Source organism: Acipenser ruthenus, chromosome 5 (genome assembly GCF_902713425.1).
Source record: "Acipenser ruthenus chromosome 5, fAciRut3.2 maternal haplotype, whole genome shotgun sequence".
Taxonomy (NCBI): Eukaryota; Metazoa; Chordata; class Actinopteri; order Acipenseriformes; family Acipenseridae; genus Acipenser; species Acipenser ruthenus.
Window position 1 is genome coordinate 38,556,621 of NC_081193.1, and position 26,936 is coordinate 38,583,556.

General features: G+C 36.1%; 1 protein-coding gene across 25 annotated transcripts in view; it reads right to left on the reverse strand.

Moving 5' to 3' along the window:
* Positions 1-26,936, reverse strand: part of LOC117403097 (eyes absent homolog 4) — a 124,382-nt gene that overhangs the window by 24,034 nt on the left and 73,412 nt on the right. For 5 of the 25 annotated variants that reach the window (XM_059024159.1, XM_059024157.1, XM_059024155.1 and 2 more), the window contains 4 exons: positions 19,237-19,286; positions 11,559-11,683; positions 4,464-4,532; positions 3,152-3,244 (listed from right to left, as the gene is read on the reverse strand). In XM_059024159.1, the coding sequence (XP_058880142.1) occupies positions 3,152-3,244; positions 4,464-4,532; positions 11,559-11,683; positions 19,237-19,286 (337 nt within the window). Of the gene's footprint in view, positions 1-3,151; positions 3,245-4,463; positions 4,533-11,558; positions 11,704-14,660; positions 14,686-19,236; positions 19,287-26,936 lie in introns of those variants that run through there. The other 20 variants (XM_034921330.2, XM_059024156.1, XM_034921329.2 and 17 more) reach the window with 13 other exon arrangements.

Below are 26,936 nucleotides of genomic sequence, written 5' to 3' on the forward strand. Positions count from 1 at the left end.
TAATTATTTTTTGTAATCATAACATGCTGTTGTCATTTCTTTATTAACCAAACTATACAAAGGATGCATTAGTGTAATGTAAATGTGATTAGAGATAAAGGGTGGAATTCTCAAAGCTTTTTACATCACAGTTCTAAAACTAAAAATAAACAAATGAATTCTGCTTACAACCCTCTACATTTTAATATCTTAGTTGTTTTTTTATTGAGTAGGTTTTTCCTTTATGAAAAAAAAAAAATGCTTTTGGGATTTAGAGTAAAGAGTTTTGAGAATCTTGCTCAAACCTAATAAGATGTTAGTCACAATGCGACATACCTTCTGCATTTTTTTTTAGGTGTTGCATAACTGTAACTGAAAAAAAAATATTTCTACCAGGTAAAAATAATGTTATTAAAAAACGACTGTACTGAAACAATGGTAGTAATATGAACAATCCATACTGGGTAGTATAGAAAAATATAAACACACAGGTTGTATGTAACCATTTATTATTACTGCCTCCATTCCTTCAAAAAAGTGTTGGGTGGAAATCTACAGTTATCACTTCTGAGACTGTTTGTCATGAAACATCAATCATTTAGTCTTCGAAATAGTAACACCTGCCAACCAAGGGCCCTCTATCAGCCCTCTATAAAAGTCTGTCAGATCTGACAAACTGAATTGTTCTACATAGCACAGGAGTTTGCTTTTATCCAAGTGATCTATAAGAAACTGCTGATTCCAAATAAAAAGCTTCATACAATAATTGATAATTTTAAAGCTATATTTTGATTATAATCAGATGGCTCATAGCAAATTCATGTCTCTTGTTTGGTGTACAAGATCCCAACAAGCTAAATACTCATCTGTTATTAATACATTCCTATAGCATTTGGATTACTGTGCATGCCTTCATACTATGCATTTAAGAAGGAAAATCTGTCAACAGCTATATCAGTTCTGTCTTAAAGAAATGAGCCTTGGTTACACCAGGTGAACTAAAGACACTCTCTTCCTCTGTGGAAATGTTTTTTTCATTACAGCTCATTACGTACCACACAACTGTGAAAAAAGCAGACATCTAAGTTCTCCTATTAAATCACCTTATAGGCGCACTGCCAAAGTATAGTATTATGTGTTAAAGAGGCTTTTGTTTACTTTGGTCACTCTGTTCTAAGCAAAATGCCATGAAAATAAGTATTTAGAAGACAACTTCTTTGGCTGTGTGTAGTGAGTAAAACCTTATGTTAAACAACTAATATGTAGCTTCCAATTAACTACTGGTACAATTAAAGTCACTTGGCCATTTTGCTGTACAGAATATGATCAGTACGGCTAATATAAAGCAGGGATGGGCAACTCTGGTCCAGGAGGGCCATGCTACATTAGGTTTAACATAACAGGTATAATGAGATGATTAACTGATAATTAGGGTTAATTGGTTTGGTTAATCAATTAAGAATATGGTTGAAAAAAAAGGGGGTCCTGGAAGGGAAGGGCCAGAGTTGTCCATCCCTGATAAAAAGAAAGACTTCCATCCTTGGAAAGACATCAGTAGTTGTCTTTAAATAATTTTTTCTCTCATTGACTTGCCTCCATTTGCCAGGTTTATTGCTATGTCGTGAATGTTTTTTCCACAGCAGCAGCCAAATAAAGTGTCCACTTCTACAATTGTCAATGCTTTCTCTTCCACTTGTCTAACATTGGGACTAACCGTAATATCTATCAGCTGCACTATAGAGTGAGGAGGGATCTTTTACAACAGATTTGTTTTGTAATGTACTACATGCTAGAGATCACTGCCAGCATCTGTGATAGTAAAATCTGTAATGACTGTCCCCCTTTCACATTTTACAATACAAAATAATAAATGTGAGTCAGCATGATGAAATACATATTTTTTTCTTCTCTTAATATTTAGCATGGACAGATATCCTCTGTTTTATTGTAAAATCTAAAGACATTTGTATTTACCTAATAAAAGGAAATACATTTGACTATGGTAAGAAGACGTACCAGGAACTTGGATACTTTATTTTATTGTTCCACTTCTAGTATAACCACTCAGATGCAATGTATATGCATCTACTATAAGTTGCTGCTAACTCCTGTGTCATAACTTTTTGAACAACTAAAAATTGATTATAAATTGAAGGCATAAATAAATCAATACAATTAAATAAAACCAAGAGATAACGCGTTGTTGTCTACAGTATTTACTACAGGGCACGTTGAGTGTATTCCAAATTGATGTAAGTATTTATACTAGCGAGGGAGACTGCTGCCTCGAAGTTCTCTACATGCATCCTCTAGTTCTAGTTCTTATGTACTTTGGTCTTACATCTTTTAATGCCATTTGAGTTTAACTTCAACCAAATGAGTCATTTAGTGACAGGATGCTTTCCTATGCTGTCAATGGATATACAGATTTGGAATCTTAATGAAAGGCAATAGCATCAACTAATCATATAAATAAGTGATAACGACAGGGTGCATCAAGTTTATGAGGAAATATCAGTCTTCCAAGTGGATAAAATCGGAGGTGGAGTGCTCGACCTAGTCCGAACTACAGTACAGTATATTGAGAAGATCCACCTTGATTTTACTTATAATGTGGCCTAGGATTTGGCCTTTTTCCCTGTGGTACAGAGAGACCTCTGACAATCTGTCAACTGAGGCCAGGGGCTAAGAACCAATAACTCCTGGAAGGGGGGACCACTGCAAAGAAGGAGGTGTAATGAACCTCATAGACATTTTAGGTTATAAAAACTGGTTGCTATAGAATATTAGCTTATAATGTATGTAGTACAAAGCTTTACCAAAGTTAGCTTTTTATGTTGTTAAAGTTGTGATTTAATAATTGGTAAGTGAATCAAACACACCCAGAAAATGTAATTTAGTTTCATGTGAGTTCATCTTTTTTGTTTATCTTTAAAATGTTTATTCTAGCTCTTGCTTGGCCTTTCAAGTTCAGAACTGTTCAGCGGTTGGTCTGTAAATTTTAAAAGGGATGATATGCTTTTTAAAAGTATCATCAAGTTTCCTGTAGCCGACTGACTTCATCAAAGACTGTCAAACATACTTTAGTTCTGCAGTTTATGTGAAAGTGCAGTATGAGACAACAAAGCACTGGGTCACAGAAATTATGTCAGACACGCAGTTAATGTCTTACCTGACCCAGCGTATGTGTCAAGTGTTCCATCTCCTGTTGTTGTAGCAGCTTCACTGCTGTTCATTGGCTCTGTTTTGACTGCAAGAAGAGACACTATATAGAAGAATATGCATATATAAGACTTGTACTACCAAGAACAGCTGGCTTCAGAATATACAACCAAAGCATCACACTGTTCACACTACTCTACAAACTCAAAATCACAATTGAAAATTTGAGGATATTTTGCCAGAAAAAGTTTAACTTTGTGGCACCAGACTTCTGCATTTCTTCCAACGGATGGCTTAAATTTGCCTAAAATGTACTATCCATTTTTTGTAAATCTTTACAAAAAGATATACTACTGTGAATTCCAAGCTCTAAACATATTAGATATTTAAAGTGTACATGTCTTCGTTAAATAAAGTTTTACAGACAGGAAATCATTCAAGAACAGTTTCATGAACATCATACGTTATTAAATTCATAAAAGAAAACTGTCTTTGAATAACTCATTCGTCAAATCTTTGCGAAGAGGGTTCTGTATTGCAAATCACAACACGTACTCAGTTGTGAACACCACAGGCCTAATACCCAGTCTTTGAATGAATCGTTTACTAAAATATAAGCAGTGCATTCTTCTGCAAGTACACTATATGTAAGTGATTCATAAAGGACTATAGCATTATTACTACTTATTGTAACTTGCTATCAATATGCTTTTTTAAAAAAGTTATACAATGGATAGGGATTTATGTTCAATAAAAAATGTCATCTTTACCACTTTGCCAAAACAGTATTACTGTAAGTGGGTATTTTGGTTAAGGCAACTGCTATCGTACTTTTCAAGGAGGATTCCACGATGTGCAGACTGCCACACAGAACAAACCAAGAAAATCAAAATATTTATGTTATAACCCATATGGAAAGCAACTGTAGTTTCACAGCAGCTGCAATAAGAATGCAGTTTGGCTGCACAATAGCTAGTAATAGCACATTGTGATCACTTTTCATTCTAAAGATACTGGTAGTGCTGTTAAACTTCAGTTCACAGTAGATAGGAGCACTGTTTAATTGTGGTTGAACTACCATTGATTGCACTTTCACTGCAGTAACATCACAGCTATATTGTTTGTGGGTATTTAAAATGTTTCTTTTTTTCTGTAACAGTTAAACATTACCTTCAAGGATACAAACACAATAAATGTCTATTAAAAATGGAAAGGCACAAAAGGGATTTTCCAAACCACAAACTCTAGTACCATAATGCAAAAACAAACAAACACTTCAGTCTTTCACACTTCACACACATGCACTATATCATATTTCATACTTGTTGCAGAGGATGGGGTGCTGCAACCTAGCAACCAATCAGCAGTGTTAAGAATTGTCATGTTCTCGTCTGAGGAGGGGAAGGAGATGGTTATTTAATGTTGGATAAATCTTTTACCAATGCAAAATGCCCCCTAAACCTAAAAAAAGAGTTTATATAAACTAAAAAAGCAATAGCTGAAGTGAAATTGCATTTTAAATGGTTAGATTGAAATTTCTTTGAGTGTTTTTAATCATTTCATTCAGTTTACATTTATAAATATACATATATTTTTTAATTGATACAGCATCTTGAATAATAAAGTTTTCAGTATAATTTAAAGAAATGGTATATGACATACCATGCTACTAAAAATGTGGGTATCATTTAGGAATGTTTTACTACAGTTTAATTTCAGTCCAAATAACTAATGTTTGCAATACTGAAAATGTGTGAACTGACAATATTCAGCACAGAGAATCCGCAATGAATGATTATTGATGCAATTGCAGATGATTTAATGAACTGTGATGGGCATTCAGGGCCTGATGATTGTGATGGGGGCTCAGGGCCAGAGTGAAAGATAAATTTGGCCGGAGGCCTCGTCCGTGGGTGCTCGACGGCTACCTGCACGAGGCCGGCTGGAAAAACATGAACAGTTACATGCATCCCAGTGCCGCAGATAGGAAGTGGCTATGGGCCATCTCCCCCCGGAACGAGGCACGCTGCGAGGTGGTGGCTGGGGAGGAGGAGGCCAAAACAAAAAGAAGCGACATGGGAGAATAACACACAGAGCCTGTACGCGCTTGCTCATGACATGTTGGTTAGGGGCGGATTCTCCTTCAAGAAAAACAACCAAGTTTACAATTCAGCATGGAGAATCCGCAATGAATAATTTATTGATGCAATTGCAGATGATTTAATGAACCGTGATGGGTGCTCAGGGCCCGATGACTATGATGGGCGCTAAGGGCCCGAGTGAAAGATAAATTTGGCTGGAGGCCTCATCCGTGGGTGCTCGACAGCTACCTGCGCGAGGCCAGCAGTTACATGCATCCCAGCGCCGCAGATAGGAAGCGGCTACGGGCCACCTCCCCCCCAAAAAACGAGGCCGCCAAACCATGAATGGAAATAATAATAAATGATTAACACACCCCACAGTGGCAACCTGCAACCTACCCCCCAAATATTGAGAAATTAATGAAAATGAGCAGCTGAGACACGGCCCGTCCCCCAGAGCTTGACTGCGCTGGGGGAGAGAGCCCAGCCTGTCCAACCGGACCACGCACCCTGCAGAACTAAATATAAACCGCTCAGCACTCAGGTAAGGAAAAAACCCCTACTCACATATTTTTAGTTCTTGATGTAAGGGGAAACCTCAGGGAATCCGTGGCTGAGGGTAGCCTTTCCTCCAGGCTCTAAGCGGTCGACTCCCGTTTCGACTTCCCAGCGCGTGACTGAGAAGCCGAAACAAAACAAGCGACATGGGAGAATAACACACGGAGCCTTATCTGCGCTTGCTAATGACTTGTTGGTTAGGGGTGGATTCTCCTTCCACAAAAGCAACCAAGTTTACAATTTCTACTGTGCGGCAATAATTCACATGTCCTTGAAATGTGAAGCCAGATTTGTTACAAGTGGTTACTCTACTGAACTGTTTATATTTTCAGCTTGGAACAGGCTTGTAAGTTTTATCTGGATCTGATCCTGCACATCTAGCAACCAATTTAGGATAGAGTGTTGCCCACTTTATGGTTGGCAATAAAAAAAGTCATATCTAAAAACTATGAATAAAAATGTACACCCCCACCATGGGGAGATTCTGTTCTTCCATCTTCTCATGAATGGGGTTTAGAGGGTGTGATGCTCAAGACATCTATTGATTTTGGATGGTCAGGGTGTACAGGTCGTTCAATTCATGTTTTTTGTTGTTGTTTTGTTGTATTGTCATTATAATCCAACGTCTTGGTTTCTAGCTGCTAGCTAAACTCAATATCATCTCAACTACACAGACAGGATGAACACCACAACATTGTGGCGTATGAATACTGTAGATTTTTTTAACCAATTACTATAAATCTATAGTATTTCATTTTTATTGATTGGTCATAAACTGTGGTTTCCGGATACTCACTGCTCTGTTTAAGCTCTGTTTCAGAATTTTGTTTGTATTTGACATGTTGACTTAATTATTCCATGCATCGATTGTGTGACAAATCCAGTTGTAAAAAGAATACCTTGTGAAATAAATCGCTACATAAATAACATGCAGGGTCTACATTTCAGACATGTATTTCCAACCAAATGCTGTAATGGTGATACATATCACTCCATCAATTAAAATTACACTCCTCCATATTGGTGAACATGTTTTCATTCAAAATATTAGAGGAAATTCTGACTGAATTTGATGTATATTAGCAATATTTATATTTATTAGCAATTTCTCTTTTATATTTGTCTTTTACACTCCATTTACGGAACAGGATCATGGGCTGCGAGGAATAAGCCCGGGGACTTAGAAATAGCAACTATAATCTGGTAAAGGCACTCCGCGTGGAGTGCAGGATGCACCCTATACCCTGGAGGTCGCTGGTTCAGGTCCAGGCTATTCCACTGCCGACCGTGGAAGGGAGTTCCCAGGGGGCGAGCGCCATCTGGGTGGGGAGGGCCAAGGTCGGCCAGGGTGTCCTGGGCTCACCGCGCACCAGCGACCCCTGTAGACTAGCTGGGTGCCTGCGGGCCTGCCTGTAAGCTACCCAGAGCTGCTTTGTCCTCCGATGCTGTAGCTCTGGGTTGGCTGCATGGCGTGCCTGCAGAGTGAAAAGAAGCGGAAGGCTGACGGCACACGTTTCGGAGGACGCAAATGTCCCTCCCGAGTCAGCGCCGGGGTGGCAGTGGTGAGCCGGGTTGAAATAAAAATAATTGTACTGTACATTTCAAATTGGGGAGAAAATAAGAAAAATAATTGGAGATTCCAAAAAAAAAAAAGAAATAGCAACTATGTGCTTGGACTTTAGGGAGATAACATGCTTTCCCCTTGGCTCACGGAGAGCCACCCTTGCTGAGGTAGAACCGAAATTGATTGGTCTCCAAGGCTGGGAAGCAAGCTTTACTTTCCCCCAAGGGGAAAAAAAATGAAGAGAAGGATAGAGGATACATCTGAGAAGACCAAAAGTCGCCCCAACTGACAAGGAACGCCTACGCTTCGGGAGATCGGCACAGCCGACCTCCGAGACAGAGCCCCGCGGGGTAACAGGAATTGTGAAAGAGAAAATGAAATGAACATGCAAAGGGGCCAGAGAGGAACACTGGCATAGGAGAAGCAAGTTCTTAGTAAAGGATACAGGGTTTGCCCCTGGCTCAGGGAGCATGTATGCTATCCCCAGGGGGAACAATTGATAGAAAACAGAGATTTGAGAAAACTGCAGGGTTGCTCCCTGGCTCAAGGAGAGATACCGCCCTCTCGGAGGTGAGACCGAACCAATCTGCCACCAAGGTAGTGGAGCATGATGCTGCCCCCCAGGGGAAACCTGGAGTGATAGAAAGATTGAAAAGATAGATTTGGTCGGGGGTCCCCTCTGGCTCTCAGAGAACCTTCCTCTCGGAGGTCGAGGCCAGCTTGGCTGGGCCTAAGGTTGGGAAGTGACATCACTTGCCCCCAGAGGGAGACCGTTGCAGAGATGGCGCTGCGTTTTGGAGGAGGAGGGGAGGAAGGTAGAAAAAAACAGACACAAAATGTGTTTGACCGAGGGCTTAACTGATATATGTTACAAAAAAACACAACAAACTTTTTTTTTTTTAAGAGAATGTCCCTCCCACTTCTATTACTACATAAAAATGATCATCAAAATCATGAACATTTAATTGATCACTTTAGAGGAATGTAAGTAGACTTAACACCAACAAATTGAATCAATCACTTACAGTGCCGTGAAAAAGTATTTGCTCCCTGTCTGATTTTCTGCATTTTTGCATATTTTTGACACTGAATGTTTTCAGATCTTCAACCAAAACCTAATATTAGATAAAAGGGACCCTAAGTGAACAAATAATACAGAAATTTGATACATATTTCATTTATTTATTAAAGAAAGTTATGCAACACCCAATGCCCCCGTGCGAAAAAGTAAGCACCGCCTTAGACTCAATAACTGGTTACGCCACCTTTAGCAGCAATAACTGCAACCAAACGCTTCCTGTAGTTATTGATTAGTCTCTCACAGCGCCGTGAAGGAATTTTGGCCCACTCCTCCATGCAGAACTGCTTCAACTCAGTGACATTTGTGGGTTTTCGAGCATGAACTGCTCGTTTCAGGTCCTGCCACAACATCTCAATGGGGTTTAGGTCTGGACTTTGACTAGGCCATTCCAAAACTTTAAATTTCTTGTTCTTCAACCATTCTGATGTAGACTTGCTTGTGTGTTTCAGATCATTGTCTTGCTGCATGACCCAGTTGCGCTTCAGCTTCAGCTCACAGACGGATGGCCTGACATTCTCCTGTAGAATTCTCTTATACAGAGCAGAATTCATGGTTCCTTCAATGATGGCAATGAATCCCCAAACCAGGTTCTAACTGTGGAATACAGTGTTTGGTTTTCGCCAGACATAATGGGGCCCATGTCGGCCAAAAAGTTCCAATTTGGACATCTGTCCATAGAACATTGTTCCAGAACTCTTGAGGATCATCCAGGTACTTTTTGGCAAACTTGAGATGAGCATTGTGAGCAATGGTTTCCGCCTTGCTACTCTGCCATGAATTCCATTTTTGCCAAGTGTCTTTCTGATGGTGGAGTCATGAACACTGACCTTAGCCGAGGCGAGAGAGGCCTGCAGATCCCTGGATGGTGTTCTACGGTTCTTTGTGATTTCCTGGACGATTTTACGCCTTGCTCTTGGAGAGATTTTGGCAGGATGGCCACTCCTGTGAAGAGTCACTACTGTCCCAAACTTTCTCCATTTGGACAATATGGCTCTGACTGTCGTTCGGTGGAGCCCCAGAGCCTTAGAAATGGCTTTGTAACCCTTTCCAGACTGACAGGCATCAACAACTTTTTTCCGGAGGTCTTCAGGAATTTCTTTTGTTCGTGGCATGATGTGCCTCTAGAACCTGTGTGCTGACAACTTCACTCTGATGGTAAGGGCCAAAGTTAGTCAGATTTAAATTGGGCAGGGCTGGCCCAAATCAGGCCTGGTTGTTACCAAAGTACTCAGCTGACCCTAATTATCCCTTTAATTGGGTTGAGTTAACTAGGGGGGGGGGGGGGGGGGGGGCAATAACTTTTTCACACCGAAAGATTGCATGGCTGATTACCTTGCACACCAAACAAATGAAAGAAGCACCAAACTTTTCTCTCAGACTCCCTCTATATACTACTACAAACCACATAAGCAAAAATGCAGAAAATCAGACAGGGGGCAAATACTTTTTCACGGTACTGTACATTTCCAGGTTAAATTTGATTTTGCAGCATCATTTACATTTGAATTAGTGAGAATATTGTATCTGTCAATGTTACTGTTTATCGTCATCACCCATTAAAGAGTTTTATAATATGTCGTAATGTTTGGCCAAAGACGGTGCTAAGAGAATAGGGACCAGTCACTTGAAGTTATCCATTGTAGGTTTTCCTCTTTTCCACCTGTAGTCAAGAAATATAAATGCCAAGGCACATACAGGCACATAGGAATGAACCAAATTGTCTTTTAAATTGGAAAACTAACCATGAAAACTAAAAGTATGACCTGGCGATAGTTGTAATGATGTTTTGTTAAAAGAATGTTGAGCAGTTATCTTGGCACTGTCTCCGGCTGCTATTGCACAGCCCTGTTAAAATGATTTTCCTTTTGTGAATACATAATTATTTAATGTGTATTACAGTTGTCAGGTTTCATCCTTTATGGATGGCTAATGGCTAATGGCTTTTATATCAGAAACACACATCATCGGTCTTAAAATTATTTGTCCAACAGCAATGTTACTGTAAGATTTGAGTGATTACATATTTTGTGTGTATTTTAATGATCGAAACAGTGGTAGATATTAACACTGCCACCCTTTAATTTCAGCAGCGTGGAGTAGTGGTTAGGGCTCTGGACCAGAGGGTCGTGGGTTCAGTCCCAGGTGGGGGACACTGCTGCTGTACCCTTGAGCAAGGTACTTTACTTAGATTGCTCCAGTAAAAACCCAACTGTATAAATGGGTAATTGTATGTAATAATAATGTATAAAATGTAATTCTATGTAAAAAATAACATGATATCTTGTAACAATTGTAAATTGCCCTGGATAAGGGCATCTGCTAAGAAATAAATAATAAAATAATAATATATATTATTTAATGACATTATTACATATAGTACTTAGATCTGTCACATTTTAGATATTTAAAATAGGCCCCTACTCACTTCAGTGAGGTTAGTATGTAGCCTTTGAAAAACATTTTCAAGGACCAAAAGTTCAAGCTTCATGGGAATTTTCTTACAGATAAACTAGAGTAGCTAGATTATAGTACTGAAGTGTGAAATAAAAAGGGTTTTACTTACTGATGTTTAGATTAAACGAGAAAATTATTTTAAAAAATGCTTTTCTGGTGTTGATGTATCTCAAAGCCTTGCTATTGTTTTAATAGAAATAGTTTCCAGATTGGCCTGGGCATACAGTCAGAAGTTGACACTGTGAGCTGAGTGGTTTTAAAAAGCACAGATTGCTAAATATACTGTTTTCAGAAAACCAGTGTTTCTCTTTTTCCAACAAACTGTTGCTGCAGTATAGTGCCAAGGCTTCTTCAAAGCCTTGAGTGCAAGTCTGCCAGTGCACAAGACTGATGGTCTGATAGCGATTTATTTATTTCCTGTGTCGTACTGTCAGTACTGAGAGATGTAATATAATGAAATCAATCAGAAGGTACAGGGTGTGGCAATGTGTCCCAGGTTGTTTATTAAATAAAGAAGATTCATAAAGATCATTTTTTTTCAAAGATGTTTCAGCATAACACTTGTGTTTTCTAGTTCACTATCAATACTCAAGGTAGTAAAATATAAATAAATAAATAATACAAAATAGCAGTTATATTACATGTAAAAAAAAAAAAAAAACAGCAGTGCCTTACTTACCTCCTGTTCCATTTGATGTAACTGAAGAACTGCTGAGGTTAGACTTATCCAGTTTGGAGCCAGGAGTATCACTGCTGCCTACTCGGTTATGAGGACTGGCTAAGTCCTGCATTTCCATAGACCTGCTAGGAAAAAGTTTGTTCAGCTGCAGTTTTTTTTTTAAAGCTATAGACAAGGAATAAGGCTAAATTTAATAAACTTTTTTTTTTTTTTTGGTCAAGGATCTTTTTAAAGTGCAACATATTCATAAGGGTTTCCTCCTCAAATTAAAATAAAAACAAGGCTTAGCACCTGTCTTTCACTCTCTCTAGATATGACTCAACAAGGCCTCATTAACCGTGTTGTCAATTAAAAAAAAAAAAAAAAAAAAAAAAAACATGTACTGAGCAAAATCTAAGTAGCCCAAAATAATATCTGTGTAATTGTAACAGATAACATCTACCTAACATTGTTTTTTAAAACCTTTTTCTTAATATTGAATTGATGGAGAACACACACATATCACAAATACCCCAATTATTCCCTATTGTTGTTTCTGATAAGATCATTACTTACCAAGCTTCCAAACTATTCTAGCAAAAAGGTTCTTTTTCAACCACTTCAAAAGCTGCATTTCTGATGTGAGCTTGCCCAAACTGATTTTGTAAGGTATTCCATTTACTAACTTAGAGTTGCACAGTTGCAGAGGGGATATAATTTACAGTTCCACATTCTTAGTGATAATTTCTAAAACAAACTCACTTCAGAAATTCAGCTTTTGGAAGTGTTTGCTAGGCTAATTAGTATTTTTGGCAAATTACGATCTACTGTAAGCAGAAACCAGAACACACATAATATGATCTTAAACTGGTAAAAACTTGCATATCCATACATTTTAGATCACTTAAAGTAAACTACAATCAATGTTATAACTTGTGGATATTGTTTGCAGGGGTATTATATCTGTTATGCTGTAAGATTGTGGCAGACACTGGCCTTTGTGTCTTTAAAACTTCAAAAAGAAGCATTGTTTGAAACTTGCAGCCAAAATGTTGTTTTGCTTGAAAGACAATCTTGTAGATTTAAAGGTAAGTAGATCAAAGTCCAGACTATTGCAGTTAAAACAAAGGCAGGATTCAAACCACGCATGCGTGGCGCAACCAATTTAACCCACTCCGACTGTAGAAGGCTACTAATATAAATGGGAAAACTAACTGATAACATCTTCATGGCTGGCTTCTGCTAGCTTTAAGGTTCAGCTGGCAAGAATAAATGGGGTATTTGGGAACAAGAGCTCTAAGCTCACTGAGAGAGAACAGACTTCACTGGTTTGTTTCTGTAACATATCATATTATACAATTGCATGGTGGTAATTGCTTAAATGTAATATTGCAGCAGCACAGCTGGTTAAAATAAAATAAACTTGTTTTAAGATTTTTTCTTCAAATTTGAAACTTTGAACAAAGTACTTCTATATTTTCTATAGGCAAATAACTTTAAATGCATTTATTTATTTATTTATTACATTTATATAGCGCTTTTCATACCAAAGTATCACAAAGCACTGTACATAACAAAAAAACACAATGCATTAAAGTAAAAGTTCCCAGACATAAATAAAAACATATTTAAATAATAGATTAAAAATAAAAATAAAATATTGAGAATTAAACATTTGAAGCATATCAAAGTTGCATAAAATTTGTGGTTAACAACATTTATTTGGGGGTAAAATATGCCTTTACAGCCATTCCACAATTATTATTTTATAAAATACTTTGGCAATTGATAAATATTGTAAATGTTCCCTAGAAAGGATTTCAAGTGTGTGACCTCAAAATGAAACAGGTTTGCCTCAAACCCCTTTATAAATTACACTTGTTTTCTAAGTAATGACTTTTGATTAAGAGAAAATACAATTAATATGGATTTATCAAGTATTCAGACATAATCAAATGCAATGAAACTATATTTTGGTACGATAAAATAAAGCAAGATATTTACTCAGCAATATCGAACTCACTAAAATAGCTAACACACTTAAATCGTATCCAGCAGTAAGATTCCGACCCATATTACTCAAGCAAATCTATGATCTGCAATTTACATATTTACTATCAAATTCAATTTGATATAAAACCTGACATTCCCCTATCATTGGTTTTAAGTGGGGGTAAACAATGTATGTAATATCAGAAAACAATACAATATGATTCTTAATAAAATAAACAAAATTGAAAATTGCCAATCCTAAATTACTTCTTTAAAGTATATTCAATATACAGTCAAAATCTGCATTAAAGACCACCTGTCTTTAGTGACCCCTGTATGTACATCCATATTGGGCCATTCAAATGTAAGTATTACAAGAGCCAATCAAATCATGTGAAAGTCGCCAAAAGGCTTCTATATTCACAGTGTTTAAGAAGTCAAAGCACAGTAACTGCAGACATGTTTCGCCCTGTTTGGGGATCATCTGTGCAATTGATTAGCTCTTGTAATGCTTACATTTGCATATCCCAATTACCCATAATTTATATATATATATATATATATATATATATATATATATATATATATATATATTTGTATATCTTTTTGTATAATAATAATAATAATAATAATAATAATTATTATTATTATTATTATTATTATTATTATTTATGTCTTAGCAGATGCCCTTACCCATAATAAAAACTAAACAGTTTAAAGTTGTGAATGCTGTTATTTAAACCATAAACTTAAAATAAAATACAAAAAATAAATAAAAAAACCTCTGTATTCTTCATATGTAATGTCATTAAAAACATCTACCCAGGTTCTATAATTCTATAATTTAAAAATATACACTCACCAGTTATCATTTCACACTTACAGTTTATAACACTGAAATCAGTGATCACAGTTACGGATTTGTCGAAAATCTAGTTTGTCTTAGACATCAGCTTTGTTTCTAAGTAATGTCCCCAAACTGCACAAGTGACATCTCCTACAATGGTTAGGTTTCAGTTGGAGTTTACACTAGTGGGGTTCCTGTAGTTAAACCAGGCACAGACCATAATAACAGTGAGTAAGTTAGAGAATCAGAGAGCGATGGAGAATCAGCCATGAAGCAGTACATACCTTAGTGTTCCTGTTTCAAGTGCTCCTCCAGATAGAGAAAGAAAGATATATAAATAAATGATTGTTCATTTTGAAGCCGGACCCGCGTTGATCATTTCAACAAGTACTGTGCTGGTAATATTATAGTATTGCATAGCCTTTCAATTGCGTTTCCATCTTCTGACACATCTCAGATGCCGCAGTTTCTCTTTTCTTCAGCAAACAAAATTACTTTTCTTTTAAAAGCTGCATTAAAAAATGTTCATGAAGTTCACTGTGCAGCCATTTTAATATACCGGTACTGTACCGAGAGTAATATCTGTAGTGGGCAGTACTGTGTACAGTTGGTCTTGTTCAAGCGCACCAGAATAATTGACATGCACAAATGTAAATTGGCACCCTAACTAAAAATAACAGAATCCAAGTCACCCTCGAATCCAAGTCGCTCCTCCCAAATTTGAACTTTATTTTGGCCACAAAAGTGTGAGTAAATTCGAGTAAATACGGTAGTTAATGTACTGGTAAACCACTGGTTTTCGTTTTCATCTAGATGTCTCGCATCTAAAACACACACCATGTAAGAAGTTTATTATATGAATCTAAAAGGATTTTTTGTAAGGGTGCAAAATAATGACATGTATAATCTCTGGCCTTTTTCCATGTTTACGCTTTTAATACTGGTATATTGCAGTTATTATTATTATTATTTTTTAAAACATACACATTTTTTATTAATACTTTATTACTAATACATAAACCCAGAAAACAATAACACAAAAGATGTGATCCACACAAGAACACCACAAGAAAGACGTACTGTATGTTATTATCCACTGGTGGGGATGAAATCCCTTGTGAAGGAGATACAGTGGAGGCAATCGTATTAGCATTACTTAGCATAAGTTATTGACAATATTAGATTGTGGAGCCATATGGGCACGTCTGTCTGTCCGTCCATCCGTCCATCTGTATGTCACACTTACGTTATTGCAAATATTTGGAGAACTGCTTACTAATTGTCATGAAACTTGGTATTATCATTATTTAGTACATATCTGGAGAATCGCTTTTCAAATTCCGATAAAACATTTAACTGCTAATTTTTATTCTATACTATTCTGTACATACTGTTGACGTGTCATGGTCATCCACTTTTTCATCATATTGAGAGCTCTAATTCTGAATTTACAGCTGTTGTGGGGAATGCATGTTACTGACTATTTTAATATGGTACCTATCCTTTTGTTTAAAGCAGTATTTTAATTAAACCAAACCAACTTTACGAGGAATATAAACATCTGGGACAATTCTGTAACAACAAAATACTATGTTACAATGTAAACACACAACAATTAACAGACAAGTATATATATATATAAATATTTTTTGAAAAATGTAGTCGTCGCCAATTTTTTACCCCGGTTTTTCTCCCCAATTTTGTATGCCCAATTATTATCTGTATCCTCGGCTCACCGCTCGCAACCCCCCCGCCAATTCAGGAACATGCGTCCTCCAAAACGTGCTCCTGCCAATCCGTCATTTTTCGCAATGCAGATCCACAGCGAGGCCACCAGACTTAAAGTGCTGGAGGACAACACAGATCTGGCGGCTCTACTACAGAACCACAGGCGCCCTATCGGCCCCAGGGGTCGCTGATGCTCGGTGAACCGTGTATTCCCCTGCCGACCTAAGCCCTCCCTACCCAGGCGGCGCTCAGCCAATTGTGCGTCACCCCCTAGGAACCCCAGGTCACGGTTGGCTGTGACATAGCCTGGATTCAAACCTGCGATCTCCAGGCTATAGGGCGCATCCTGCACTCCACGCAGAGCGCTTTTATTGGATGTGCCACTAAGGGAGCCCAGACAAGTATACTTTAAAATAAATTATGTTAAGCTGTAAAAGTGATCATTCATGACGCCACAATTACAATGATGTTTATACTGGGATTCTGGCCCCCGAAGCTTGTGGAAACAGTGCCGTCCCACAGACTAATTTATTCATGCATGACATCTCCCCTATGATCTCTAGATTGAATTCATTTTAGAGCTTTACTATTCTCACAAGGCATGGGTATTTTAAAATACCCTAAGCATTAAGGGGTCTATTCATAAAGGGTTAACGCCTGTCGAAATGAGAAAACAGGAGTACATGATCAGATTTCGTCCATAGCCGTCTATTTAACGGCAGTTGCTATTCATAAGAGATAATTCAGATATGTCGTTAAGCCCCAACGATTTTCATCTATGAAGGCATGTTTTTAACAAATTGAGAGAAAGGTTAACGATTACCTCATTAGCATAAAGTTTTCATCAGTCCTGAGCGTCAACCTGCTATTCATAGGAGTGAACGACAGCAAAATGCTGTTGATAACTAGGAGTTATTGAACGCTTTCTACAGTCAAGTCTAAACTAACGACAGCCTCGGCAGACTATTTTTTTAAAGACATATTTTATTACTACACTTGCTCCATTATACAGTTTGATGTACTCGTGATTAACACTGCCTATTTTGAAAAAAAAAAAGAACATATTCTCTGGCATAATCATTTTGAAACAGCGTTGTGAAGCGGAGAGCAAGTGAGAGACTGAGAATAGACAATTATTTTATTATTATTATTTCTTTGCCGTGATCCGCAGCTGACAGCGGTCCTTTTCTTTGTATTTCTTTTACCCGTGTTCACAATAAACAGTTTGGATGAATACTGCCTGTGTGAACCTGTTTATTTTCATGGAGCGTTACAATATACAGTATACCAGTGCTGCTGATGCAGTCGCGGGAAATTTGGGCTTGTTTGGTAGTGCAAAAAACACTGATCGAGCCTCAGTGCCTACAGTGTTTTTTGTTAATGGAAATCTTATGTGTGTGTATGGAAATGTGTTTACCAGCGTTGCCAAACCAAACGAAAATACAAAGTATTTATTTTAAAAATACTTTTTTTTCTAAATTATGACATGTCTTGAATTTTTGGCAGGCGTGATAGGGGCATCGGAATCAGGTTTTGCAAACTGCCCCGTGACTGGCAATTGCAGACTCGGGTTTAGGCTACTGTCGTTCTTTTTGCAACAGCTACCGACGCCACCCAGGGAACATTAATAATGCTGATGATGTCATCAAAAAAGGCAGATTTTCGTTTTGCGACAGTTGCCCGTTTGCTCAGATCATTTTCTGAATAGCAATATGGACGACTTTCGTTAGTTTTAAACTAAATTAGTTTTATTACGGCAGTCAGCAAGTACTTTTATGAATAGGACCCTATTTCACTAAAAAACCTGCACTGATCACACACCTAAAATCCTCTAATATTAGTTCTAATTTTAATTTTACAAGGTTACAATATGCAGAAGTACTTACATAAAATTACATATTGCAGAGGTTAGCAAATTCCATGAACCCAGATTTACCCATCACATCTGCAATCTAAATGCTTTTTCTGTAAAGAGGAAAGAGGGCCAAGCAAGACAAAGAATCTGCTGATACGTGCATGTCACTCCAAGAATTCTCCTGACAAAGTTCCCACACCCAATTTAATAACTTCCCTACTGTACAAACTCTTTCCATGTGCACATATTCTAATGGACTGGAATCCAAAATCAACAAGCAAGAACCTACTGAATAAATAACGGATATTAAATGAAAATCTCAAGCCAGAAGATACACTTATTTAATAATGCGACATGTATCTTGCACCATGGAAAGTGAGATTTTATACACTACAGCTTTAGCATAAACTGTGTACATGGAGGCTGTCTGCCAGCCTGGCTGTATGTCAGTTTCCTTTTCACATATACCTACAGCAGAGAACCGCATTTTCAATTGTGATGTTATTGAGTGTATCAGAATCTGGGGGGTATATGGGGATATCTTCTCGTCTGTCTGTCAAACTTATTTGCATGTGCGTACAGAGGACACAGTACATGTTAATCTAGTTTTTTGTTATGTTAATGACTGCTCTAATTTTGGATTTACAGCACTGGGGGTTGAATGGCATTGACATGCTTTTTTTATACAGTTTGCTAGCTCTTTTATTGCCCTTTTGTTTTCTAAATCTTTCGGAAGTAAATTAACACTTGTTCTACAAACTATCGCTGGATAGGTTCCAGTTCTAAAGAGGCATCCAGTGTGCAGTGGGAGAAACATTATTCTGAATCTTTAAATCTTTACAACCTGTAGCAATTACAGTGCTGACACTTTGTCTTTTCCTTAGTGGCAGGGTATGATCATTAGATGACCTTTTTATTAAAACATAAGGCCAGATCTTTTTTTCCAGTACAAAGTTTTCTAAGCAAAAAAAACCCCAAAAATGTTAAAGTTACAAATATATTAAGAATGAACCTGGGGGCATGTAGGAAACCTTTATATATGGGTCATATTTATTTAGCAATTAAAAGTAATTAAAAAAAAAAAACTACTGGTAGTTAAATGTTTCGAGCCATTTTCGTGCTGGAACAAAAACAAAAAAAGGGAATCTGGCAATATGTCTTGCTTGTTTTGAATCATCAACTGTTTTTGTTTTTTTTAATGCATTCAAAAAGTTGTACAAACGTAGCAAGAAAAGCTATAATATACTATAAATTTAATTATTTCAATATTTGATTACCTGGTGTTGGAAGGCTCTGAAACATGTGATTCGGTGTACGTTTTCTTTACCTGTAAGAAATAAACAACATTAAACATGACTTCCTCCTCCAGGGTTCTGACACACTGCTTGCATAGTACTGAAAATGGATCCAGTTCTCCTCACCATAATCTTTATAAAACACTTCCCCATGTTTTACAGCAGCGGTGTGAACTAACTAAACAGTACATTTCATTATTGTCCCAATGAACAGCAGCCAAATGCACTTCCCCAGGCCCATTAGTATGTAAAATGCTCTGGCTCAACTGACATGGGAATACTCGAACTAAGAACAAAGAAACCAAAGAACTAGGTTCCTTACTTAGAAGCTGCTGTTCTCTGTTCAGCATAGAACCATTTTTATCCCAGTGCTAAAGTTTCTATTTCCTTCCGAGAATCAACAAAATAAAAACGTACGTGTTAGAAAGTTAGTGTGCAATGATGAGTCGTCCCCCCCCCCCCCCCCCCCGTTATTAATAATAAATAGAAAACAACATCATAAACATATATGATTTACATCATATAATTAATTGTGATATAAATGTACTAACCTGGTGAAATAAATCATACAATCATAAAACAGACTTCTCAGCTTTACAGGTATTTCACTTGATCTGTCTCAAGTGGGAAGTTACTAACCTTATAAAGCCTTTATTCAATAAGGTAACAAGCTATAATGTCCATGTTATACCTATACTTCTCATGCATAATGTTTACAAAAACTTCATAAAAGAACATACAAATTTAGGTTGATTTGCACAGAATGAACATGTAACCACATGAAAAAGAAAAAAATGGGGAAATGACTGCATAGGGGGACTGGAATTTGACCCAGGGGGGTCTCTTTCTGTCCCACCCATGGGGGAGGTAAGGCCCAACAGAAGCGAACTTGGCCTCCCCCAAGCGGGAGACGGCATTGTAGAGAGGAGAAGGTGGCATAGACAAATGTGAATGCTCTGGCCTCGATTGGGCCCCTGCTATGCCTCATGAACTGTGCCAAGTCTATAATTAAACATGTAAACATATATTTAGTATGAGTAAGTAGAACTTTATTTACTTGGTTAGATTCTTAGAATCTAACCTTTTCAGTTGACAAGGAATTCTTGAAAGATCCACATGTATTTAACAAGGATTTCTTTGTGCCAGAAATTGATTGTATGAGAAAAGTATATAAACAAAAAACCAAAATAACACAGTAACCACATATCTTCCCTTCTTATGAAAAATAACTTCAAGTTTCCATTTAAAAAAGTATTGAAAGGCTGGGATTCAGTCCTAGGATTTGAGACAAGCTAAGCTTCAAATCCATGTCAGCTGTTTGGAGGTGCCCTATTTCGATGGTTTAATCATTGCTGATTTCAGACGTGTCCAGTTTTGGAATGGAACTGTATTTTTGGGGGGCGTAAATTGTTAAAACATATGCCTGTCACAAAATTCTTCTCTGAACTGTGCTTGTGTGTATGAATGTACAAATATAAGTTGAAGGAAAATCCATCATTAAACAAAACGATTTCATTCACCACAATATTTGGGACATTTATTTATAACATCACAGTGAACTTGGGTATCCTCTACCTTTGTAGTCTTTTTGGAGAACATATATATGAAGAATGGAAAACAAATACCTTAAAGTGAATGGATACTAATTTGCTGATGTAATGGTTACTCTCTTAGGACTAAAAAGTAACCTCGAATGGAGTGAGTTTCTAAAGTTTGCTAACAGTACCTTAAACTTCTGAAAATCGGAACCCTAAAACTACTACTGTAGGTGTTTGAGCACCCCTACAATTTACTTCCTATTCTTTTACTGTTTCTTTGCTGTTTATGGTGAAAAATAAAATCCTACCATTGCAAAAACAGTTGAAGTTAAACAATGTTGGGTATGTGCAATGGTATTTAACAACCCATACAGGTAAACTGAGAAAAGTATGGCTATTTTAGCTTGGCACAACACAAAGCTCTTTACAGCAGCAGAGGTATTTGAGCTCACATGTCATAGATTTTCTATCTACGACTTCATAAAATTATGTCAGGAAAAGGGCTTAGCGTATGATCATATCTTTGTTATAATAGCAGAAACAGAATTAGCTTACTATTACAGATGTTTTTAGTTCACCTCCCCAGAGTAACCATACAGTAAATCTAGTAAAACAAAAACCATTTCACAGAGGTGTAAGTATAAAAAAGTTGAACCAGTATGGGGAGTGTTTATAGGAAGCTGCTTAGCTCTCACTCTAGAAACTGTTAAAATCTCCAGAGACATTTTTCAAAACTTTAATATGTACTTAGACATCATATCATAAAAAATAAATCACCCCAGATTCATCTTTTTATCTCTTCTTTGAATGTTTCAAGAAATCTAGTTTAAAAAACGAAACTGAAGACAAATAATTTATGCTTCATTTGATCCAGGGTACTTTGTAATGTAAACATGCATACTCCTCTAGAACTAAAGCAGTTACAAAGAAGCTGAACTGCCACAATATATCATCCTAGAGTATTTTTCAACTCTGCAGTTTGATTTTCAAGTTTTTCAAGTGCCCACTAATATTTTCCAAATTATTTTTTAAGACGTAGTGTACTGTACAGTAATTGGTTGCTACTGTGTTCTTATTTTGCAATAATCATAGTGCTTTCCTTAAAATAAACATTGAAAAGATCCTGTGCTGCGTTATAAGAAATATTACTACAACTCTCATGTTACATTTTCACATTAAAATAAAATAATTTTATTAAATAAAATATTATTATCAAAACTAATTTCCTCTAGGGAATTGAAACTCTCAGTTTTTGACAACTAACAGGAAATGCAATATATAACTAAAATGTGGCTTGACTGTTCTAAGGAGAAAATATACTTAAAGCTGCAATGTGAAATCATAGTAAATAGTGGGGATTTGTGAATAGCTCTTGTACACCAAAAATGGATCATGTATTTGAGCACTTCAGATGAATGAAGCAGACTGGCCAAACTATAATAAACTTGATTTTAAGGTAAACATAAATAAAATAAAATACCATGTGGTTGACAAAAAAGTCAAAAATCCTTAACACAACTCAACAGTTGCTTATATCAAAAAATGAAAACAATATTTAAAATACCATACGTTTGCACTTGCAGAGACAGTCTTCATAAACGTTATTAAATGAATAAATAACCTGATCATGTGCACCACATTTGCCACAACTGTGCTCGTCATCAACCATGAGTTACCACAGCACAGACAGGCAGAACACTTGATTAAGCAAAGACTGGGTGATGACAGGCAGCAGGTACTTATTAAAATTCCAACTATTTTTGAGAGTCTAATTATAACAGTAAATCTTTAGCATGTTTCAAAATATATGCAGCTGGTATTTTATAGCTATGCAAACAAACCCCTTTTCGTATTTAACACATGTACTGCATTTTCAATTGACATGTGCAGTACTTCTGTGAAAATCATTCACGGATGGTCATGTTTTTACCACACAAAGGGCTAGTGTGTTGGGGATTTTAACATGTTTAGAAAGTCAAGATACAGAAATAAAGGACCAAAGAAGAACTAATATGCAGAAAGTATGTATGTTTAAAAAATGCATACATATAAATGAAACTTCTGCTATAAAAGTTTTTGTTTTCTTTTTTAATATTCAAATCACTGGTTGAGTGACTACAAAATTCCAAAATATGAAGAAATATTATATTTTAATTTTAAAACCATATATATAACACTGCTTTATTGTGCTCAGTGAACTAATGTACTATAGAAAGTACTATTGTTATACACTGTTTTGCATGAGTACATTTGTCGGCATTAAATGTAGTGTCCCAGACTTTTAAAATGTCCCTGTGTTTGAAAGTGATTTTTCGCCTCTTTGTGCAGTTGTGTTTTTGATTACTATCACCCTGCTGGGACTACATCAGAAGCAGTACTTAACTGCTAAAGTGTCAGGGCATGGGTCACATGATGCCCTGCTCAAGCTCACATTACAAACAGCACTTTTATGTAGGTGTTTCATGCTTTTTTGAAATTTTACAAGCTTGTCACTTTTATCGTTATCATCACAGACTTAGTCTATTCTTGTATGTCTCAACAAGATACACCCTTGGTATGATAAGTACATTTAAATGCAATTCTTTGATCGTCTTTAACTCTTTCCCTCACCCGCAGCCCCTGCACTGCCATGTATTGAAGTTCCTGCAGAAAATCAAGGAAATTCCAATAACTGTCTGGAAAAAGTTCAGGGGTACCACAACCAGGCCATGTCTGAAATCCATGTCTCGGGAGATTTTCATTTTTTCTACTATTAAAAAAAAAGTTAAAAAAAAAAATGTATGCAGTGCAGGATTTAAAAAAACACTATCTAACTACTTTTCATTATATATCAAACTAGATGATCTATACCATTTTCAATTTTCAAATACTTTAAGTTTTAGCTTTAGTTTCAACACTATGGTTGAACGTTAACAGTGAACACTGATTTAAACTTTTCTTCTGCTACTTTTGACAAATCTGACAAGACAATTGAATAATTAGAAATATCATGTGATCAGATGTTCTACATCAGACTGATCTGCATATATCAAAATTGATCAAATAAATTAAAACAATTACCAGTTGACACAATTACCATTTACCAAGTGTTGATAAATAGTTGTGTGTATTGTTTAAAAAAAGACAAAAAGCAAGTATAATTAAAAATTCTTGGCTTTACTAATTACTAATTTAATATCCTTACAATTCAATATCCTTGATAATGCTAAACAATCAGTGCATACACATGAGATCATAATTCAGAACTATAGTTAAAACAGTATTATGAACTGTCTGTGCAGGGTTTTGAAATCCTTTTTTCTGAAAAAGTGAACGTGAATACACGCTTCATCAGGCAAAAAGCACAACGATTACTTTCAAGTATTTACTTTTGAAAATCTGATGAGAAACATATGTAGTCATTTCATCAATGATTACTTAATACACTGACACCAAAACGAGAGGAAAAATATGTTTCATTAATATTATAAATAAATAAAACTCTTTCAATTAACTCTTCTAAATAAATATTTTTGTTAAATGAATAGTGGTCACTACACTTTTGCTATTTAAATCATCTGTGTAGGTATCGTAATCTACATTAGTAAATCATTTTGTAATAAATATAGTATAATTAGGGCTTCTGATTTTCAGTTTTAACCGATAAAAACCGATAAAACACCCCAGATACCAAAAAAAAAAAATCGGTGTACAGCTATAAACACCGGAAAAACACTGGAAATAGTTACTCAATTCACATTGACTTCACCACTTTCCCATTAAAAAAAAAAAAAACCTACTGCAAAAAAAAAAAAAAAAAACCATAACTACCTTTTGGAGTTTTCATGAAACTTTCCATTGCCATGAGAATATGACACATCACGCACATTCCTGACGTTATGGAAATGTGTGGCCAAAACATGGTACAACTTAAAAGGGTGGGTAAATGGCATGGAAACATGTCAGAAAGCCGTACCTTATGTTCACGAGACTTCAGCAATGAAGATCTCGTTTGTGACGTAACCTCACGCAATGTTCTACTATAACTAAAAGCCGTACAAAGCAATTCCTTATTGACAACTGGGGATCTGCTGGAAATCGCCCAAATAGTTATTTTTTATGTGACAACATTTCTTTAATGTTTCAAATTATTGCCATTTGATAGTGCTTTATAGTTCAGTTATTTTATAAAAAAATACTGAAGCTTCTACAAATAAAATGCAGGGCTTTGTAATGAATAAATAAATAAATAAATAAATAACAAAGCCCTCTGCAAAGCAACCTTTACACTTTTGTATCTTCTTGTTTGGTAATCGGATATCTGATTCCTTTAAGCCTTGACTTTTCTGTCCCTGAAGCAATAAGATGCAATTCATTGTACACTTGCCTCAACTAGCGTCTACCATGGGTACTTACCAAAGACACAAGAATCACATTTGTACCTCAAAATGTATTACATTAGCATAGCTGGGAATTGATGCCAGTGGTCTCCTGTATTATGTTGCGGGCTACTGACTGTACCAGACTTGAGCGACCACCTATAGAGTTGAAGTAAAATCTCTTAAACCTAAATCATTGATCAAGATTTGTTTTAGAAGAAAGAAAACAAGAAAAAGAAAAAAAAAACAATTTGTTCAAATAGACAAATACGGGGCTTAACATCAGCTTGCTGCAATTTGCAGAAAGTTGTAAAAATGCCTGTGTGGATTAGAATTTACTTAGAAATGTGTTGAACTCATATGGACTACCAATAAAAAATAAAATAAAATAAAATAAATAGATATATATATATATATATATAGCGACATTCTACTGGGGAGAGCCTTGCACTGTTCCTGCGGAATTCAGATTCAGGTAGGCTATTTATTATTATTATTATTATTATTATTATTATTATTATTATTATTATTATTATTATTATTATTATTATAACAATATTATGTAGTGGGAAATGTCGGCCAGTAGGGTATCCTATTGTACATTTACTACCAGTATTTTGAAAATGTACTGTACTAAACATTTTGACTGGATAATTTTTAAATCATTAACCTAAAGTGCTGGATTTTAGCTCGGGTTCTGTAGGAAAGCTTGTATATACTATACATGTACATGCATAATAGTTTTATAATATATATATATATATATATATATATATATATATATATGCAGTCAAAAATGTTTAGCAAATAATACATGGCTATTACACAGTGCTTTCTTATAGAATTTGTTTTGTTTTTTTTATAATTTTTTTATTTGTATTTCTGTAACGATATCTGGGTTTTTGTATTGTTTCCTCTTTTTTTTTGGGGGGGGGGGGGGGGGGGAGGGGGGGTGCATGGCCAAACTGGAACGTAGACAGAAACATCCTGTATTTTAATATTAATTAGGTATTTAGCATTTGGAACCGAAACTACCAAAATAGTGTGAGAATTCTTTTTATTTTTAACCCTGCATATGTAAACAGTTTTGTTTGCTGTTTAAAGTATCTTACACATTCTCATTGAAAAAGCAGATTCAGAATCCTTTCAACTTGATTTAATCATACTGTATTCAGTAACAGTTGTTTATAATGCATCAACTAAAAATGAAAATCAAAACAAGATTCCCATAAAAAAAAAGTCTATTTTTGTTTAGTGCTGTTTACGTTTTATTTTCATTTACAGTTAAAACACATAAACCTTTACAGCCTTCTTTTATATACCAATGTAAAATATTTCTCATTTTAATAGAAACAAAGAAACATCCTTTTAAACCCCTGAAGTTTAAGCAGGCTAGAGATTTCCTTCCTATGGTATCTTGGTCCCAAGCCTCCACATCCCGTCCTGCATGAGCTCTTGGAATGTTATGGCCACAAGGTTAAGAAGGCTTCTCCATTAACTGTGACCTGCAAAACGCAACGGTCACCATTGAAGCCAATGTTCCAGTACTTCACTAATCCAGCTCTTTAACATTTTTGCCAAAGGCACAGATTAGTGTCTGATTTACTGTTAAACAAGCTGTCAGTCAGTTTTCTAAACAACTGACAAAAAAGATATGTACCTACAGTACAGTGGCAGTGAAAACTAAAAAAAAAAAACTAAAAAAAATATACACATTTCCATTTTCAATGAATGCATTGTTTACCATGACTTATTCAAAATACATAGAAAAATGAAGGATGTTGCT